Raw genomic sequence first — 22,534 nt, 5'->3', positions numbered from 1 at the left:
CATCATGAAACAGATGAGACACTTATTTTCCCAGTTTACAGATAAAGTAAACTGAAGCACAGGAGTTTTAAATTTCTTAGAGGCACACAGGCAAATCTGAGATTGAAAGATTCTGTACTCTTTTTTACATTAAAATTAATAACTCAAAACCCTTTCATTTTTCAGGTACAATCAGTAGTCACCCAAGTAAATATATCAACACACATGACCCTTCTTCTCATCTCTATCATTTGCTGGGGGACTCTGCTTTCAGGACTCAATACTCCATCTCCTTGTGGAGAAGTAAGAAGGCAAGAGAAGCTGCCAAGTTTGAGGGCAAAGTTCATTGGAGAGCTGTACTATGGGGGCAATTATTGGTGCTGTGCCTTTTGTTATTTTTAATGTTGAAAAATTACTATTATTTGGGGAGAACAAAGAGGGTACACAGAAAATATATTTAATTTTCAACATGATTAAGTGTAGAAATAGCTATTTTCAGGGAAGTGAGCTCATAAGAAGAAAGAGTACAAAATAACATTATATCTATAATGTTTTATTGATGTATTCTGATGCCTGGTAAGCTTCTTTATAGCTTTGATCTTGTTTAGTTTTTTTGCTTTTCATCTCCAGATCTTCTATGCCATTTATCAGTTTTTTCATACTTGAATGAAATATTTGTTTATTTTAAGATCATTTCTTGCAGTTTCTGGCCCAGTAAGTATACAATAATTTCAGACCATGAAGACCCCTACTGAAATCTGGAAGAGCATGAAGCCTTTGTAGGTGATCTTAAGATAACATTGTTCTTGGCCTTATGATGAACTGTATATGTATATCTGCTTTGAGACATAATAATTACTTTAACTTTTTAAGACTTTGATTATATTTAATCTCCTGGCTTGATGAAATGTTAGAATATAAAGGAAATAAATTTTCTTTCTTAAAAATGTTTTATGATGGTTTTCTCTCCCTGTGGTACTTCCTGATGGCCTGATATTATGTCATGTATAATTGGATTGATGTTCAGTCTGAGAATTTCTTTTTCTTCTTGGCAGCATGGGGTAACCTTGGAAATGTTCTGAAGAGTCAGAGCAAAATTTCTGAAGCTGAAAGCGCCTATAGAAATGCTTTGTATTACCGCAGCAACATGGCTGACATGCTTTATAATTTGTGAGTATGCCTTGCTTTCTCTGGTTTGGTTCATCTTTGAAACCTGCAGTAAGAGGGACTATTGATTTAACTGCTGGAAATGGAGATGATGATAGCTATTGTACTGAAATGGTCTTTTTGTTAATCATGCCTCTGAGACTATTAGGTGGATAGTGGTTGTGATTTCTTTGTTTTGGACCACATCATCAATATTCATGTGTACTTATATGTTACGCCTGAATTTTTTGGAAGTGGTATGCCATGTTACATAAACATTGGTTTAAATATTTTTTAGTTCTTAAAATGTTTGTTCAGTTAATACTTAGATGAGTTCATAAAATAAGCCTATTACGTATAAGAGTTATGTAAATCATGTGTTGATTATTAGCATTATTAATTTTTTGAGACAGTATTTCACTCTGTGGCCTGGGCTAGAGTTCAGAGACACTGTCATAGCTTGCTGCAGCCTCAAACTCCTGAGCTCAAGCAATCCTTCTGCTTCAGCCTCCCAAAGAGCTAAGACTGCAGGTGCTTGTCACCATGCATGGCTAATTTTTAAATTTTTTTGTAGAGATGGGGACTCACTATATTGCCCAGACTGGTGCCTAACTCCTGGCCTGAAGCAGTTCTCTTGCCTTACCCCACAAAGTGCTGGGATTATAGGTGTGAACCACTGTGCCCAGCCTTCATTATTAATGATAGATTTTGTCTTCCATTAAAAAAAATTGCCATATCAAAGTATATATAGAATATGTGCTACACTAGAAAAGTGAGTGAGTAAGGTCATGGTTCTTTTTTGTTTTCCTCTTCGTAGGCACTGATGATTATCAGTGAGGTTGGGATAATTTAGGATATTATTATATGTTGGGTTAGAAAAATCCCTAGGGGAAAAACTGGTTTTGTTCATTGAGTGGACAGTCCTAGCTGGTACAATGAGATGTGAGTAGATAAATGCAAAACAAACTCAAATATCTTCTTTGTCTCTTATATTTATGAGAACATTTTGTTTATAAGTAACAGAAATCCAGTTTAAGCTTGCCTGAACACACCAGAGAATGTATAAACTCCCCTAACTGGAAATTCCTGGATTTACTAGATGCAGGCCTAGTTAGATCTAGTGCCTGATTTTGTTTCAGGAATGTTTCTCCATTTTGTGGCTCTGGTTTCTTCTGGGTTTGCTCCATTTTCTGTGGTACTCTATAACAATGGGAAAGATGACTCCTGTGCCTTTGTGAATATAGATGGCATCCTTATTCTTCTCAATCTCAGAAGGAAAGAGAACTGTTTTGTCTCAGGGTCTGTATTAATCCCGGAAAAAGTTGTTGGACTGACCCTCCTGCAGTCCTGTGCCCTCTCTTGGTTGAAACACTGAGTGATGTGGGAGGGGCAATGAGTCACTTCCATTGACAGCACTTCCAGAGTTGGAATGGAATGGAGGCAGACCAGTTCTCTATAGTAAGATGACTGATCCTAGGAAAAATAAGATGCTTGCTGCTTGAGTTTAATGAATGCTGTGTGATATTGACAGCATCAAGCTAATCTGTAAACTTTTAAAATATGTATTTATGCTCTGGTTACCTGAATCTTTTGTGTTGGCTAAGTCTAAAGGCACAGATACTTTAAAATAAAATTTAACTAAAAAAAAAAAAAAAACTAGATATTTAAGGGAAAGCAGACAGGATAAGCTCTGCTTTAATTTTTTGTTCATACGTTGCCGTTGTTTTTAACCTCGTAGGCTTTAATACTGGGATCCCAATCTGGCGGCCTGTGGTCTGAATTAGGTCAGCAGATATGTTTTGTGTTGGCTTGCACAGTGTGTAATTTTCTCTTTGTCACCTGGTATTCTTTCACATGAAGCACACCTGCTCCAGTATACTGTTCCTTCTACCTACTCTCTTCTGTGTCCTGTTTCACCATGTATCTTACCATCTTCTTTGCTGAACTAATTTCAATTTGTATCTGTTTCTTTTCTTGAATGAAAATATATATCTAGGTACTCCTACAAAGGCTCAAGTCCTCTTCATCTAAATAGTGTTATTTTGCTATATTTTTATTAATATTATTTTTATTTTACGAAAAATAACCTTATGAGTTTAATATATTCATACATATGTTCTTTACACTTTTTGCATCTGAGAGTGATGTCAGAGGGGCCTCTTGCCTTGCAGTATGGGATATTGCTTTTCTGGCTCCCATCCTTCATACATTTTTGGAAGAAAAGTAAGCTGAACAACCAGCACCTCTTCATTGAAATATTTCTCTCTGTCTTATCCATAGTCCATGGTTAAAATGCTGCCCACCTCTTTGCGATACCTGTTGGACAAGGATTCAAAGCATTTATCCAGGTTAATTCTTTACTGAGAAGAGAAATGTATTCAATTAGAAAATTTCACTTGACATGCAATTTTAAAATTATATCTTAAGACTTTGTCTGTCTCTGGATGCATATGTAAATCATGCCAGCATATGAATTGACCTTCCCAAACCCTAGTGAAAAGTCTTTGCTGGAAAAGTGGTCATTGGCAAGATCAGTTTTTCCCCCTAATTGTTGGAAATGGATTATGTCATAAGTGCCAAATATAGTTCCACAATATTTTTTACTAATATGTTGGATCTTTAAGCCACACTTATCTGTCACCCTAAACAGAGAAGCTTAAATTCCACAAGAAATATTGGCAATGATTTGAAAGTATTGGCTTTGACAGAATTCTGATATCAATAATTCTATTTTACAATAGCTAAATTTTTCAATGATTTTAAATCAAATATTTTAAAAAATATACTTTTGCAATATATAATATTATAAATAAGTTGGTATCATATTTATAGGAACAAACATTTTTTCTACTTATTTGCATAGGTAGAAAAAAGAAAAGTTTTCTCATAGAAAGTTTAGAGACTGTTAAAGAGCAAATTTTAGTTTTGAGATATACATAATTTTCTCTGGTGTACAGAAGTTACTCCTTGTTCTATCTTAACTCCTAAAAGAGAAGGAAATTGCTTTTCTCAGTCTTTCTAGGACATATAACGTGATAATACCTCTTTGAGATAATAGCATGCATTAATCACTTGTCCTTTCATCAGTTACAGTTATGTCTTTTAAAGATGTTTATGACAGAGGCATAGAACAAACCATTTGTGTTAATTGGCGTGGAATACCTACATTTGTTCATACATTTTAGAAGGTTTTGGGAATTGTAAGCTTCTGTTAGGCCCTCAGCGTAATACATGTACATTTATTACTCAATGTAATATATGTAATATATATATATAGTAACATATGTACTACATCTAAGTAGCACATATGAATATTGTTATAGGTAAAGATAGAGGAAAAATAGGAATGATCTTGGAAAATATGAAGTAAGCAATAGTATGAGTGATGTAGATTTATATCTGAAATTTAAGGAACATTACCTTATAAGATCATAAATATTTGAGGACAGCTTTTTTCAGAAATGAAATCAAGTTATATCCAAGAGGTACACACAAAGAGTTATATTCCATGTTTATAAAATGATGGGATCATTTTAATTTTTTTTCTTTAGTAGCAGTAGCTTCAATTACCTCTGTGTGCTAAATGTTCTTCTTAGTTCTTTACGTACGTTACCATAGTTTTTTTTCAAAGGACGCCTATAACACAAGGAAACTGAGACTCAGAGGTAGTGTGTCTGAGGTCACACAGAAAGTAAACAGAGGAGCCAATATATGAACCTAAGACATTCTGACTTTGTATCTGTGCAACACTTGTATTTCTTTTTTAAATATATTTTTATTATACTTTAAGTTCTGGCATATATGTGCAGAACGTGCACGTTTGTTACATAGGTGTACATGTACCTTGGTGGTTTGCTGAACCCATCAACCTGTCATCTACATTAGGTATTTCTGCTAATGCTATCCCTCCCCTAGCCCCCAACCCCCAACAGGCCCCAGTGTGTGATATTCCCCCTCCCTGTGTCCATGTGTCATAGTTCAACTCCCACTTATGAGTGAGAACATGTGGTATTTGGTTTTCTGTTCCTGTGGTAGTTTGCTATGAATTATGGTTTCCAGCTTCATCCATGTCCCTGTGAAGGACATGAACTCATCCTTTTTTATGACTGCATAGTATTCTGTAGTGTATATGTGCCACATTTTCTTTATCCAGTCTATAACTGTTGGGCATTTGGGATTGTTCCAGGTCTTTGCTATTGTGAATAGTGCTGCAGTAAACATACTTGTGCATGTGTCTTTATAGTAGAATGATTTATAATCCTTTGGCTATATACCTAGTAATGGGTCAAATGGTATTTCTGGTTCTAGATCCTTGAGGAATCGCCACACTGTCTTCCACAGTGGTTGAACTAATTTACACTCCACCAATAGTGTAAAAGTGTTGCTATATCTCCATATCCTTTCCAGCATCTGTTGTTTCCTGACTTTTTAATGATTGTCATTCTAACTGGCATGAGATGATATCTCATTGTGGTATTTCTTTAGGCAGAAATAAACCAAAGGTTTGGGAAAAAAGCCTCAATATGTATGTTTCAAATTTAGAAAAAAAAAAACCTTTACATAGAGAAATAAAATATTTAGAATTAAATATATTAGAGAATATAAGGTTTTAGTAACTGTTAGTGAGTTTACTGAATTCATGGTATAGAATTTTGTTAAAAAAAAATCATTGGATTTGCACACCTGTGCTAAGAGTTGCCTTCAAGAAGAAAGTGCTACAGAAGGCATTTTTAATTCTAAATCTATTAATTATAACGTCGTTTGATATCATTTGAATCCATGCTTACAGACAGTAGTTATATAATATGAAATTTAAACAGAACTTAATTCTATTCTTAATAACAATAGATATCATGCATTTATTGTACAGCCTTGTATTTAGCCTTTTATTCATATTGTCAAATTTACTAAAATCTGTTATTTCATACAAGAAATTATTAAGACCAGGTTTAATAGATTTGCATTATGATGTTGGTTTGTCTTTTCACGTATAATACATTTTCAGAGACAAAGCAGATGAATCATGGCTCAGTGATTTACACTGTCTAGTTTTATAAGTATAGAGTTCACTTTCAACCTCTTCACTACACCACACACTGCAATGTGAAATATAATTGATTTTTAGGCTAAGAAATAGTCAATGTCCTTTCGTTGTTGTTATGGATTTGTTTCGGTCTGTTCCAAATGATATTTAAAATGGTAATTCAATAGAACATTAAATATTGTATTAGGAATTAGATTTCAGAATGCAGATGAATTTAACATGCTATAGTCAATTCTTGATTATCTTACCTAATGGAAGAATTATGTCTGTTGATGATAGAGATTTTGCTACTGTAAGTTAGTTGTCATTTTGTTCTGTGTTGTAAGAATCTGAGTAAATACCCAATCCGAGAAGCTAATAAATGAGCAAGAAAATAAACTAAAAATTTAAGAGAAGTAAAGAGAAAATATAAATAAATCAGAATGCAGAGAAACAATAGGAAGTAATGCATAATCTAAGATCTTGTTCTCTGGAAGATCAGCAGCTCTGGGTAAGGGCAAATTATAAAATCTCAAATATACAATTTTAAGAATGAGGAAAGAGTTATAACTGGATATATGCTTAAAATAATAAAACACTAATAATATATATGAGAATCCTACTAATATATATACTTCTTCCTGGAAAATATTAATGGTCAATTTGGCCCAAGAAGAGATAGGCAGTCTCGATCAAAAACCTTGGAAAACTTTGGAAACAATATTAAGGGATTATCTCAACAAGGAACTGAGTCAAGGCATCTCACAAGTGAGTTCTGTCAAATCTTTGATGAAATGATATTTCATGCAATCGTTAGACTTCTTACGTATTTTTTATTAAGCTAGATAACACTGATTACAAAGTAGCTGACTACATTTAACACACCTATACACACAAGGACAACAACAACAACAACAAAACAGAGCAAAAAGCAAATAAACAAGAACCATACAACCCACAAAAGTCCAGTTACACAACAAATATAAATGTATATACATGTCTTAAAATTAATATAGTGGAGGTAGCCCATATTAAAGATTTAAACACCATTATCAGATAGTCTAAGATTTATGGTGGGATATTTAATATTGCAATTAAATTACTATACTCTTTCAATTTAAAAAGTCAGAGGATTAAAAAATATCAATTCTAGAAATGCCAAGAAGGCATTTGATCAGCAGCTACCTTGGAAAGCAAACTTATAAATAAACTAGGAATAAATAAATAATTCTGTGTCATAATAAATATCTGTCCAAAGTTAGTAGTAATTACTACATTTAGTGTTGAAGCATAGTGACCATTTCCATTAATATTCAACTTCTTGGGGTAATGACATTTTCATATTCATTATTATATCCTGCATACCTAGAAAATTTCCAATTGCACTGATCTTTTAAATAAGTTATGAAATCCGTATCAGAGCAGAATATATCCCATTTTTCAATAAGTGATAAGACTAGTAATGAGTATTAGGAAAACCACATTCTTTGAATTATGTAAGTATATTTTGATCATTATCACTAAACACTTCTGGCTTATAAAGAGCTTTCTTGAATTAGACATTTGTTTCATTTTCTTGCAGTTTCAGAAACAAACACATTTATATTAGGGGTGACTCCTGTGTTAGTTTCCTAGGACTGCTGTAACAAAAATACCACAAAGTACATAGCTTAAAATAGAAATTTATCATTTCACAGATCTGAAGACTAGAAATTCGAAGTCAAGGTGTTGGCAGGGCCATGCTCCCTCTGAAACCTGTGAAAGAATCCTTCCTTGCCTTTTTCTTGTGGTTTCTTGGTGATCTTTAGCATTTCTTGTCTTGCAGCTGCGTAATTCCAGTCTCTGACTTCGTTGTCACATGATGTTGTGTATTTCTATCTTCACATGGCCATCTTCTTAAAAGGACATCAGTCATACTGGATTGGGGCCTACCTATAATATTGAATTACCTCTGTAATGATCCTGTTTCCAAATAAGGTCACATTCTGAAACAGTAGAGGTTAGGACTTCAACATACCTTTTGCGGGGGTGAGGGGGACATGATTCAACCCATCACATCTCCTTACCTCCCTATTAGTAGCTTCAGTGTAAAAGAGAGAGGGCCCAGCCAGGAATTTTTAATGGAGAGAGTGAAAGAGTGGGACAAATAAGACTGTTTTAAAAAGCTAACATTTTAAACAAATGTCAGTGGTGCATGTGTATATTTGTGTGTATGTATGTGTGTGTATGTATGTGTGTGTGTGTATATATTATATATAATCATTATATGTATATATAATATATAAGATATATATATATATATAAAATGATACCAAGAAATCTCTTAGGGAGAGGTAGTTTAGGTTGAGACAGCAATAAAAGAAATATGTGGTGAAGAATTGACACCATAGATTCAATCCTTTTTTTTTTTTTTTTTTGAGACAGAGTCTTTTTTTTATTTATTTTTTTTTTTTTTTGAGACGAAGTCTCGCTCTGTCGCCCAGGCTGGAGTCCAGTGGCCGGATCTCAGCTCACTGCAAGCTCCGCCTCCCGGTTTCATGCCATTCTCCTGCCTCAGCCTCCCGAGTAGCTGGGACTACAGGCGCCCGCTACCTCGCCCGGCTAGTTTTTTTTTTTTTTGTATTTTTTTAGTAGAGACGGGGTTTCGCCCTGTTAGCCAGGATGGTCTCGATCTCCTGACCTCGTGATCCGCCCGTCTCGACCTCCCAAAGTGCTGGGATTACAGGCTTGAGCCACCGCGCCCGGCCGAGACAGAGTCTTACACTGTCGCCCAGGCTGGAGTGCAGTGGCATGATCTCAGCTCACTGCAACCTCCACCTTCCAGCCACCACCACACCTGGCTGATTTTTTTTTTTTTTTTTTTTTTTTGTGACGGAGTCTCACTCTGTCGCCCAGGCTGGAGGGCAGTGGCCGGATCTCAGCTCACTGCAAGCTCCGCCTCTCGGGTTTACGCCATTCTCCTGCCTCAGCCTCCTGAGTAGCTGGGACTACAGGCGCCCGCCACCTAGCCCGGCTAGTTTTTTGTATTTTCTTAGTAGAGACGGGGTTTCACCATGTTAGCCAGGATGGTCTCGATCTCCTGACCTGAGGTGATCCGCCCGCCTCGGCCTCCCAAAGTGCTGGGATTACAGACATGAGCCACTGTGCCTGGCCTTTTTAGATTCAATCCTAATAAGAGTATGAGAGATGTTTTTGAACATTCAGGGCCAGGTTTTGAGAATATTTGAGAGGTTAGAAAGGTCAGAGATTATAGGATACAGCTGGTGAGACTACTTGGCATAGAGTTTAAAAACGGAGTTTGGCCTATGAGAAATGAGGACTGGTGGAAATGTAAGGAAAAGTAATACTTCGAGACAGGATTTCCTGCCAAGTTCGATAGTGGGGAGTATGTGTTGGGGATAGAGGGAGGTAAGCCGATTGGTCTCCCAAAATAGATAATTTCAGAAAGATTATCAAGCAGGACTGCCCAGAAGTGTTGGTCATGTCTGACATAGAGCGAATGAGACTGAGAGATTTTGTTATAATTCTGTTGGCTTGAGGTTACCAGTGCTCTTGGTGTACATCTCAGCTGGCTCTTTACTAATTCCTGGAATGAAGTGGGGCAGCTTGCAGGTACCTGTGTTTTCATGTGGCAAGAGAAAGGCCTGACGCCTAGTACACAATGTTCATTTTGTTTTAATTGATAAGTATCAATTAATACACAAATATGCTCTTGTGAAACATTCAAATAATACTGAAGAATATGGAGTAAAACTTAGAAGTCCCGATTATTGATTCCTCATATCCTTTTCCTACTCCAGTATAGATCTTACCACGTTTTTGGTAAGCATTTATACGTGTGGTTATGTATACACGTTCAAGTTTTTTCCCCTGCATATATGAATCATTATTAATTTTTGACTGTTTTACATGTGTGCAGATATGTCAGAATTTGTATAATCGTCTTCATTTTAAGTTGTTCATATTGGAGGTGTTAAGATCAACAACATTAATGAATGCTCAGTGGGATGATTTCAAAACTATATTGCTTCATTTTCTATTTTTCTCATTACAAGTGGAGTTGAGTAATTTTTCTTATGTTAATTGGCTCTTTGTAATTTTCTTGGGAATTTACTGTTCATATTTCTTGCCTAATTTTCTATTGTGTAGGCTTTTTTTTTTTAATGAGTCGTAGGGTTGAAAACTTGTGTGTAAGCACACAAACCTATTTTGCATATATCTTCAACTAATTTTTAACATATCATTTTTACTTATAGCATTTAGTGTGTGCAACTTTAATTTCTATATAGAAAAAAATCCCCAAGTTTTCTTATTTAAACCTCTGTATTTTGTCTCTCTGAAAATGACCATTTGCAGCCTAATATGTTTTTAAATTGGACATTTTTGGGGTAGTTTTAAAGTTATGTTTGCTTTTTGTTTAGATCATCAGTCTACTCTGGATTCATTTATTTTTTGTATTAAGGTATAATTTTTTTCCAATGAAAACTAAAATTCCCATTATAATTTATTGGATACTTACCTATCACCTAGAAGAAGTTTACCTAAATTGGATAAGTTTACCTATCCAATTTATTGGATAGCTACCTATCACTTAGAATAAATCCCTATATAAACACTGTTCATTGCTATGGACTCTGTTCTGTTGGTAACCCCTGTCAAAATCAAGCTGTTTCATCTACTATAATTTATAGGAAATTTATATTTTAAAAAGCAAACCTCTCATCCTTGTTATTTGTTTCCCACACTTCTTGATTATTCCTATGTATTTTATCTTCAATGTGAACTGGACCCATAGACTTCTTAAGTTAATTATAAGTCTGATTAGAGTTTTCATTGGTTTTGCAATGATTGTGTATTAAAGTGAGGAGAGTTGACATTGTTATACTCTTGAATTTTCTCTTCCAGACACATGTATTTCTTTTTCTTTCTTGTTTTTTTTTTTTTTTTTTTGAGACGTAGTTTTGCCCTTGTTACACAGGCTGGAGTGCAATGGCGGGGTCTTGGCTCACAACAACCTCCGCCTCCCAGGCTCAAGCGATTATCCTGCCTCGGCCTCAGGAGTAGCTGGGATTACAGGCATGCGCCACCACACCCGGCTAATTTTGTATTTTTGGTAGAGACGGTGTTTCTCCATGTTGGTCAGGCTGGTCTTGAACTCCCGACCTCAGGTGATCCACCTGCCTCGGCCTCCCAAAGTGCTGGGATTATAGGCATGAGCCACCGCACCTGGCGAGATACATGTATTTCTACATTTCTTTCAATTTTCAAGATTTATTAACATTTTGTATTTGATTCTCAAAGGTCTCACATATTTGAGGTCTAAAAAAATAATTTTTAGAAATTATTTTTAATAATGAGAATTAGATCTTTTTCTCTTTTATTCTATTTTAAATTGGTCATTCCTAGTTATTCAGATTTTATTTCTAGATACGCCTAATTGCAATTTTTTGCTGTTGTTTCTGTATTATAAGTCTTACTTTTATTAGAAGGTTATTTCTTGGAGTTTTCCCAAATATATTATCTTGCTTTTCCTCTGGTCGGGCCTCTGCACATACTATTTGTGCTGCCTGCAACATTCTCTCTCTTTCCTTCCCCTTCAGATCTCTTTCCACCCTTTATGACATCTTTCTATCCTAACCCCCACCGACCTTTTTTGCCTAATACCTGTTTTTTTTTTTGTTTTTTTTTTTCCTCAGCTTAAGCGACGCTTTCTGGGGAGGTTTCTAGATACCTCACAAAGCCACTAATACTTGGCTCTTTTTAGTCTGGATTGTGTTAACATTTGTGATAGCATGTTCCTCTTTATATAAAGGAACATAGTATCACAAATGTTAACATGACCCAGATTATAAAGAACCAAGTATTTATGGTATTTGTGTTACCATGTCCTATACCATATAAAGGAACATGGTATCACAAAATACCATAAAGGAGAATACATAAATATGATATAAAGGGAACGTGATATCATATATATAAAGTGGAGCATGGTATCACAAATATTAATATCCAGATTAAAAAGAGCCAAGTATTAGTTGCACTGTGATATTTAGGAGGGAGATCTATCTTTCTTATCTTTTTTTGAAAGATGAGATCTCACTGTGTTGCCAGGCTAGATTTGAACTGCTGGACTCAAGTGATCTTCCTGCCTCAGCCTCCCAAGTAGCTGGGACTGTAGGCACATGACACCACACCTGGCTCAGTGTCCATGCACCACTTTTCCCCTAGCACTTAGCACAATACCAGGCACATAGACTTCAAACTGTGTATATGTTAATAAACTAGCAAATTAATTAATAAGTTAATGAGTTAAATCATGCATATGTAGATTAATAACCTAATGGGCTAATTAATTAGATAAGAAACTAATGAGTAATCTAATGAATGGATATAAATCAACAGAGTTCAAGTTTGCTGACCCCTTGTCCTGTCCTTGCCACTTGTCTGACCCACTTCCTTTCTAGCTTGCATTACTGGCCATGTGTTCTTATCTGATTCTGAATGTTGATTGATTCCATAGCTTTTATCTATTATATATGTCTTTGAAACATTCACTGTCCACAAAGCATAAGAGCAGTAAAATTCCCTTCCTGAGACCATTGTTATTGTATACCTACTGATGTGGGCTAATGATTTTTTGTTGTTGTTTTTGTTTTGTTTTGTTTTTTGAGATGGAGTCACACTCTGTTGCCCAGGCTGGAGTGCAGTGTCATGATCTTGGCTCACTGCAACCTCTGCCTCCCAGTTTCAAGCGATTCTCCTGAGTAGCTGGGATTACAGATGTGTGCCACCATACCCGACTAATTTTTGTATTTTTAGTAAAGATGGGGTTTCACCATGTTGGCCAGGCTGGCCTCAAACTCCTGACTTCAAATGATCTGCCTGCCTCAGTCTCCCAAAGTGCTGGGATTACAGGCATGAGCCAACCGCACCCGGCTGGGATAATGATTTTGAAACATAGTCTTACAAATTCTACTGTAAAGGATTGAGTTCTCTTTTCTTTCTACCTCCCAAACCCCGGAGATATTTTATTTATAGAATACACATAGAAAACAAATATTTTAATTCAGAATTGATAAGAGAACATAATTAATATGTTACTTAAATGAATAACCAGCCAAGGACTGTTTCCGCAAAATACATTTCAACAGCTCCATTTGTTAATCAGAAAACAAAAATAGTAAATAGTGAAGTATATACTTGTATTCTGATTTATTGTTAATAGGATAAGATGTTTCATGGTTCTTAAAATACCAGTCTCTCCTTTAAAGGGCTACTTGACGTATAAGTGGCTATATAACTGACTTTTGTTCATAGAAACATATTGTTTAAATTTATCTTTTAGTTTTTCAATTCTAATTTGTAGAGTTACTTTAATATTTTTCTATAGGAAAAACAAGAATATAAATAGCCTTTTGAAAAAAAAAATTTGAAAGTAAAAACAAACAGTAATTATTTGAAACTAGGGCAGATTGACTATGTTTAATGATTCCATCAACCAGGTTTATATTTGGGAATGTAAATTCTTGAATATATTTTAACATTAAATTATCCATTCTTGAGTTTTGGCCAAGACATACTATATTCAAGAAATTTAGCTAAGTCATTCTTGTCAAGATGCCAGACATGGATTAAGACAAGAATTACTACCTAATGACCTGGACGTCTGCAGGATGGTAAAGGAGAAGTAAGAAAGGATTTTATGGAGAAGCTAGAGTTAAAATACATCTGGCTTATTTTTTAATTTTTTTTAAAAAAGCCATAAGATGAAACATTTTCTATTGCAGGTTTTATGGTGTTAACAATCATGTGTGATTATTAGTTACAATTATACATTGTATACAACATAAAATTTTATCTCATAGCATTCAGTGGTTTTCAGTAAATTGCTGCAAGTGGTCTTAGGAAAGAAGCTGATCTGTTCAGGTGCCCAGTGCTTAGTTGCTTGGGGTGATTAGTCCTGGAGAGAGCTACTTATATTAAAAAAGCATGCTGAAGGCTAAGAAAGTCCCTCTGTGTCAGTGTTTTTAAGAGATTTCGTTCAGCCGGGCTCGGTGGCTCAAGCCTGTAATCCCAGCACTTTGGGAGGCCGAGACGGGTGGATCACGAGGTCAGGAAATCGAGACCATCCTGGTCTACACGGTGAAACCCCGTCTCTACTAAAAAATACAAAAAACTAGCCGGGCGAGGTGGCGGGCGCCTGTAGTCCCAGCTACTCGGGAGGCTGAGGCAGGAGAATGGCGTAAACCCGGGAGGCGAAGCTTGCAGTGAGCCGAGATCGCGCCACTGCGCTCCAGCCTGGGCAACAGAGCTAGACTCCGTCTCAAAAAAAAAGAAAGAAAAGAAAAGAGATTTCATTCATTATATTGTCATAGGTACTAGAATGACTCAAAATCTGAGCAAGTCTGTATGGGAATCACAAGTTTGTTTGACAAACTTGTCTCTCAGTGTGTTGAAAACATTTAATTTATGACAGCATCCATCCAAGTAGTATTGGATGAATAAATTTATAATGACGTTAGTCTAAGACAGCCTGATGCTATGAAACCTCTTGGCTGCAGCTCCTCCTTTCCTGGAAAGTGCTGAGACAATTGCTATTGGCATTTGACTCTAAATTTACTTTTCCAGAGCTTTCAAAGTTTCATCACCTCCTGCTACCTACACGCTTTTGCATTTTGTACTCAGTTGTTGCACTAATATGGTCAGACAGTTACACTTCATACCTGCTAGTTTTGGAGGTATCTTTTTCACCCGCAGTTGATTTTGCACCACTGTTCTCTGATTCATTGTGAGTTGATTTTACAGTTTAGCTCTCAAGGTGGAATTCATCTTCCTGCCACTCAAATATCCGCAATTCTTATATAGCACCTGTTTCAAGCATCGCTAGTTTTCACATAATTCTGAGAAAGAATGAATTGAATTCTAAAGAAAGAAAGAAATGAATTCTAAAGTTCAGTCAACACTGATTATATCTTTTGAGTATATTTATAAATATGAATTTACATTTTGGAAATAAGGATCCATTAATTGAGTCAGCAAATACTGAGTACCTTCAGAGTGATAGACATTGTATTAGAAGCTGGGAATAAGCTGACAAAGTGTAGTTTCTACTCTCAAGTAACTTGAAGTCTGGATGTAAAAAATAGAATGTTAAGTAATAAAGTGACATCTTTTCTGAGTGATATGCTTATATTATTGTGACAAGGTATACAAAGAAACGTAAATCAGCCTAAAGGAAAGAGAACTGAAAAAGAAAAGAATAGAGGAGTCATACTAGAAAGGTAAGTAAGGTGTTTTGGGGGAATGATTTTTCAGTTTTGGCTAAGTTTGAGATGACTATTGGACATCCACCGGGCAACTGGAATGTATTTCCATAGTTCATGAGAGCATTTTGAGCTAAAGGGTGTAGATTTTGGTGTCATAATTATGTAAATTAAAACTGAAAATAAATAATATGTGTGTGAATAATATGTATAAGAGTAAATGGAAGAACCTTGGATGGAATCCTAGGAAATACCAACATTTAAGGAGATCTATAGAAAAAGTGGAACCCTGGCTGGGCATGGTGGCTCACGCCTGTAATCCCAGTACTTTGGGAGGCTGAGGTAGGAAGATCATGAGGTCAGGAGATCGAGAGCATCCTGGCTAACACGGTGAAACCCCATCTCTACTAAAAATACAAAAAATTAGCTGAACGTGGTGGCGGGCGCCTGTAGTCCCAGCTACACGGGAGGCTGAGACAGGAGAATGGTGTGAACCTGGGAGGTGGAGCTTGCAGTGAGCTGAGATCGCACCACTGCACTCCAGCCTGGGTGACAATCTGAAAAAATAAAATAAAATAAAAAATAAAAGAGGAAAAAGAAAAATTAGAACCCTAAAGTTGGCTTAAGGAGTAGGATAAAAGGCTAAGGTGTGTGATGTCATTGAAGCTGTTGGTTAGGACAGTAAGATGGGAGAAAATGACCAAAACCATGTGCTACAGAGAAGTTAAATATTTCTATGGACTTTTTTTGTGGCCCCATGGGTAAAAGATAGTGGCATCAGTCCTAGGTGTTGAAACTTAAAAATGTTATTCACTTCTCCTCCATGTGGTATTCAGAGAACAGCGTGTTGTTATCACAAAATACAGGATATCATTCAGAGAATTAATTTATCTTATGAAATATGTGGACGCAAATACCAAGGAACTGAGATTCACACTAGGAGGTCCTTGATGGCCGGAGATGTAAATTAATATGTATTTGTTTCTATCACATAGTGAGGTCTTCAGTACTTCCTTGGTTCTTAAATGCTTTCAAAACGAATTGAATCAAACAACTGATTACACACTCATTCCTCTTATAGCAGTGGAAATTAGTGTCTAGAATTGCCTGCTGAACTATTAAGCCTTGCCCTCCCCACTCTACCCCAAAGCAAAATTGGGGGAAGCCAGAATCCTTTTAGAAATTGGAGCCTGGCAAAAGAAAGATTGACTCATTCCTATGCTCATTTGTATTATAGATTTTCTCTTACAGACGTAGCTGCAAAATGATATTATGTAGAAATATTCATTCAAGAGTGTAGAGTGAGTTAAACTATTTTCCATGTTGGGAAAATGGTGAAAGATATTTTTCTGCAATCTCATTAAGAGGCCTTTAATTTTATAGTCATTTTCATCCAGGACACTATAGGTAAATTTGAGGACATATATTAGAAAACCATAAAAGAGGTTTATAAAGAAGTTCATAATCACATCCTGTTTTAATGCCTTTTGTTTGGTTTAACTTTAAAACTGATTGAAAGTTACTTAAATGGCCAGAAGCTTTCTGTTGTTCCTAAAATTATGCTCACATGGAAAGTGCAGGCTGATGTGCAGCAGCATTTCAAGTAAATTAATTTCAATTTTCTCAGAAGGAGGTTTTGCATTATGAAAAAAGTTTCTTATTTCTCTGCTCCTGAAGAAAAACGAACAGATGTAAATTTATTTGTGTAGTTCAGATCAGTCCTCTGCAGATTTCCAATTACTGTGAGTTAAGAATTATCTGCTAGACACACCAGGAAATATAGTAATATTGTCTTTCACTTAATTTACTTTCTTTCTTGTATAAAACCTAACTGTGGTTTCCCCTATATGATGGAAAAATTGCTTAAAGTATAATTGAAGTTTGAAGACATCTGGATATTTAGATGATAATGAATTTAAAAATGAATGTTGTGTCATCTGCTGCTTATTTTTTCTTATATATTATTTGTACTAAATAATATATTATTTCTATAGCTAAATTATATTACTAATTTCTTTCCATTCTTTGCTTCAGTGTTACTCTCTGAATGAGGCCTCCTAGCCAATTCTATTTAAATTAGCAAACCCTCTACCACTCTCATACTTCTTTTCCTCTTTACTTTATCCTTTAAAACATTGCATGTATTACCTTCTAGTAAACTGTATAATTTACTACCTAAAATGGCAAATAATGATATTAAAATACATGTAAACTTAGTTTACTTTGTATATTGCTAAAATGTAAGCTTCACGAAAGCATTGTTTTTGTATATATTCTTAGTGTCTACAATAGTGCTTAGCATATGTGTTCAATAAATATTAGTCGCTTGCACATTGATTTAGGTACATACGTTTTCCTTAAATTCTTCATGTGTGAAGAGTGTACCATAGATTACTTTAGAATCTTTCCTTCTTTCTTCCTCCCTTCTTCTCTCCCATTTACCTCCGCAGAATTAAATAATACCTAAGGATACCCTTTTTGCTTCACATCTTCATTGCTTTTAATCGTTGTGCCTCTCATTTCATTTTGCCCCTAGTGAGCCTTATTGTTAGAGATGATAAGCTGAGGGTGTTTCATGGCACAGGGTTTGGGTAAACGTGATCCCATCTTGCTATTCTGATAATAAGGAGGACAGTGTGAGGAAATGTCCACCAGCCATCTAGTGATAGAGAGCCCAGATGCCACCTTGTTCTAGAAACCATATCCATCATCAAACTCAGAGAGTAATAGGCATGCACTTTCATTAACAACAGAAATTCCTGGTTAGAGGAACAATCCAAGCTGTCTTAAGTCTACAGGGTGACTGGGTTTTAACTCCCATTTTTATTCTAAGGACAGCCTTTAAAAGATGATATTGTGTTTGAGTGTGTCCCCTGTACATTTCCCTGTTTACTTTCAAAAAATCTCTAAATCTTCAAAGACCAGCTTTAGTGGTAGGTGCAAACCTGGGCTGCAAAGTGTGTACTCAGTCCCTTGAAACTGGGTGTGGGAGCAAAGAGTGCAATTTTTAATCAAAAGCAACAATTGATGGCTTGGAAAAACAAGCAAGTTGGCCATTTCTTACGCCCTGTTTTTTGTTGTTGTTGTTTTGTTTTGTTGTAAAGAAAAGTCGGGGAAATAAGACCAGTAGCCTTATTAAATATAAAAGTAGAGGGAATAGAAAAAAGAATAGAATCAAGTGCTGCTGAGTGTGTTTGCCAGTTTTCTCTTGATTTGGCACCTTGATACCCAAATCTCCACCATTCTGTCCACATCTCTCAGCCCTTTTTCTCCATTCTTCAGCCTTATCTACCAATTTGGCTCCTGCTTCCATGACTGAAGCCGCTAAATGATGCCTATGGCAATGAATTGATCCTCATTCTCTGTGACCCCTGAGTTCAGTGAAGGGGGCCATTCCTTTTCTCTACCAAAATTAAATCAACAAATGCAACTTTAGAAAGATTGTTACAGGCCAGGCTCAGTGGCTCACATCTGTAATCCAGCACTTTGGGAGGCCAAGGCAAGAGGGTCACTTGAGTCCAGAAGTTCAAGACCAGCCTGGGCAATATAGTGAGACCTTGTTTCTGTTTAAAAAACAAAAATAGCCAGGCCTGGTGGCAGATGCCTGTAGTTGCAGCTACTTGGGAGGCTGAGATGGGAGAATTCTTTAAGCCCAGGAGACTCAGGCTGCAGTGAGCCATGCTTGTACCACTGCCCTACAGCCTAGACCATAGAGGAAAACCCTATCTCAATTTAAAAACAAACAAACAACAACAACAAAAAAAACATTGTTATGAATAGTGTTTTTCTTCTAATTCTGAACTATTCAGGATAAACCCGCAAGTGGATTGTTGCTAAGTTGAAAAAATCTGTTCCAAGCAAAAAAATATATATATAGCTTCAGACTTTTCATTTTTGGAACTCATCTTCCTTATTTTTAAGTTAGAAACTGCTTGTATGACCTAACACCTATTCCTGCTGGCCCATAAGATACATGATACCTTTTCCCCTTTCATAATTTATTGCTTTAACAGCAGACTTTCGTTAGTGCACTGCTGTTAAAGGACAAAGAAAACACCCACTTTGTTGAACATTTATGTTTAAAGTGAGTACATTGCACTAAATCACTATGTGCCCATGGGGACATCTCTAACCCAAATTATAACCATATCTGTGATAGAATCTTGCCGTGAAGCTTTTTTTTCTTTCTGTAATTTTTTTGAGTATGTTGATTTCTGTAGAATTCTCTAAAGCTTTTTTTTTTTTTTTTTTTTTTTTTTTTAATCCTTTTTTCTTCCCTCTGCCTGAACAAACTTGTTTTAAGTTAGATTTTCTTGCTGTGGACTTCCATGGTATATCATACTATACCAAAGCATTCTTAACTCATCCTTGATGCTGCTTTTTAAATAATTTATCTTTTCTACTCATCATTAAACCTCCATTTTGGTAGTTTCAACATATGTTTTGAATGAATAAACAAGTCAATCTAATTACATTGAGTTTTACTGAGCAAGAAAGGTTTTGGCCTACGCTTGTATTCCAGCGTAGGAGTTCCTCTGCAGTGATTACACACTGTCCAACTGATAGGTGTTTATTCTCTAAGAAATTACATAAAGATTAGACGTCCATGTTGGATAGCACCTGTAACTAGCAAAGAATACATAGTAAATCACTATATAGGTTTAAAGTTAAATCATTTGTGGTTAGTCCTTAACTTGTGTTAGATGCTTTTCATTTCTTAATTTTGTTTGTTTTAAATCAATATTCTACCAGAGGATGAAGAAAATACTTAAAAGAGATTTGACTGTGATTCCAGAAGCTATATATGGACTTACCAGAGTCATATTTGTTTTCATGGGAAAGGTAATGGGGAAAGGGGAAAAGTTGGTTTTGTTTTGTTTTGTTTTGTTTTTAATTAAATTATCTGGCAACCTTGTACTTGGGAGGCAGCTCAGTGAAATACTTCAGAGCATGTCTTTGGCTTTAAACAGACTTGGCTTCAAATCATTCATTTATTGGTCCTGTGTCTGACCTTAGGCAAATTGTTTAATCTTTATTCCTCATCTGTAACTTTGGGTTGAGTTGGTGTTAATATAGAAAGATTAAATAATATAATGTCTAGAAATTTGATCTATGAGAATAAAATCTGAAGAGTTTGTTAGCTGGTAATTTTATTCTATTTCTTAATGTTCCCTGACTGTGCCATTTTGGGGCTATGTCTTAACTCATTGGCAACCACGTCCATGAAGAGGAGTGAGTCCAAAGCACAAAAGTAACTCAAGGAAACCCCTTTATAAGTGTATTGATTGTAATACATGTCTTGGTAAAATACAGGTTGACTGTTACTGGAAGGCTGCAGTTTATCACACGGTGCAAATTCAAGATATTTGTATGTTGGGAAGTGCATGTATAAATAAGAAAAGAAGAGAAATTTGTTGACTCGGATAATGAAGAAGCAGTGTGTATATGAACCAGAGAGAAAGGGCGGGTATTCATACTTAAGCTAAAAGCAGGCACCTATTCCCAGTGTTGGTGATTTGAAGCCTGATACCTCTGAATTTGAATTTCATCTTGAGTCTTGCCAACTGCATTATCATGGACCAATTATTTAAATTCTCTCCCTTCATTTTTAGACTCTAAAGTAAACAGAATAATAATTTCTATTGCTGGCCGGGCGCGGTGGCTCAAGCCTGTAATCCCAGCACTTTGGGAGGCCGAGACGAGCGGATCACAAGGTCAGGAGATCGAGACCATCCTGGCTAATACGGTGAAACCCCATCTCTACTAAAGAATACAAAAAACTAGCCAGACGACGAGGCGGGCGCCTGTAGTCCCAGCTACTTGGGAGGCAGAGGCAGGAGAATGGCGTAAACCTGGGAGGCGGAGCTTGCAGTGAGCTGAGATCTGGCCACCACACTCCAGCCTGGGCGACAGAGCCAGACTCCGTCTCAAAAAATAAAATAAAATAATAATAATAATAATAATTTCTATTGCTAATTGTAAGGGTGGAAAGAAATAAAATGAAAAACTTAAACCCCCAAGTATTAATCTTTATTACTTCCTGTTGAGTACTGTTTTTAAACTAGGAAAATATATTCACACCTATTATTTTGACATGTGGAAGAAAATATAGTCTTAATTTTATATTCAAAAGATAGATACAAAGTAAATTATGCATATATTAATATACAATGTAGTTCTTCGAATCCTAGATGCAGCAATAACAACTAGCTGCATAGATTTAAGTTACTTAACCATTTTGATCTTTGAACTCTTCATTTTAAAATAAGATTGATACCTTTATGGGTTCATTGTGAGAAATACATAATAGTTATAAAGCATCTTTTTCAACACCTGTCACAAAGGTGGTAATGGACTAATATGGAATATAAAGGCTTATTTAGATGTCATAGTCCATGTTCAGTCTCAGGAGAAGCACCTTTGTAATGAATGCTCCATTTAATCAAGACTTCACAAATTTTTAAAGAAATGATACCATAGTGAGGATATGTTTCTCTTTCTTTAGACCCTAAGGAAAAACTCGTATAAAAATTATTTTCAAAAGCTGCAACTTCTTATTTCTCTACTAATGTTAAAGAATAACGTTTTTGGCAATCTAACTGAAGTACTTAAAAAGTCATTTAGATTGAATGCATGCTGTTTCATATTTGACAGGTTAGAATTTAAAAAAATAACTTATTTATGAAAGAGGGTGGCATTATTGTACTTTATTTAGTTGTCCACGTCTAAACAAAATTCAATTTAGAACAAATAATTAGATTTGTTTCAAAAGAAGGATACCAGAGAGGGGGCTTAACTATATTTCCCGAAACCTACTTGGCAGTTTTGTGACACAAGTGACACACTCTGAAACAGGTTTCAGCTTTAAGGACCTGTATGATAGAACTGTGTGCCCTCATTTGCCTAGTTTGTGGGTGACATGGTGGTGGTTTTTTTCTCCATCTCCTTTTTCCCATTTTTCTTAGTTCGATGAAAGTATAGAGTAGAGAAACAACTTGCCCATTACCCTTCCCCGTGGAATTTAACTTTTTTTTTTTTTTTGAAACGGCGTCTGGCTCTGTTGCCAGGCTGGAGTGCAGTGCAGTGGCACAATCTCGGCTCACTGCAACCTCTGCCTTCCGAG

General features: G+C 35.8%; 1 protein-coding gene across 2 annotated transcripts in view; it reads left to right on the top strand.

The window, feature by feature from the left end:
* TMTC2 (transmembrane O-mannosyltransferase targeting cadherins 2) overlaps nt 1–22,534 on the top strand; it is a 445,065-nt gene that overhangs the window by 239,516 nt on the left and 183,015 nt on the right. For both annotated transcript variants that reach the window (XM_033221143.1, XM_033221144.1), the window contains exon 4: nt 1,035–1,149. In XM_033221143.1, the coding sequence (XP_033077034.1) occupies nt 1,035–1,149 (115 nt within the window). The remainder of the gene's footprint in view (nt 1–1,034; nt 1,150–22,534) is intronic.

The sequence above is a fragment of the Trachypithecus francoisi genome, unplaced genomic scaffold, assembly GCF_009764315.1.
Source record: "Trachypithecus francoisi isolate TF-2019V2 unplaced genomic scaffold, Tfra_2.0 Lachesis_group11, whole genome shotgun sequence".
Taxonomy (NCBI): Eukaryota; Metazoa; Chordata; class Mammalia; order Primates; family Cercopithecidae; genus Trachypithecus; species Trachypithecus francoisi.
The sequence above is the reverse complement of the archived record's forward strand: the minus strand, read 5'-3'. Positions and strand labels throughout refer to the sequence as shown.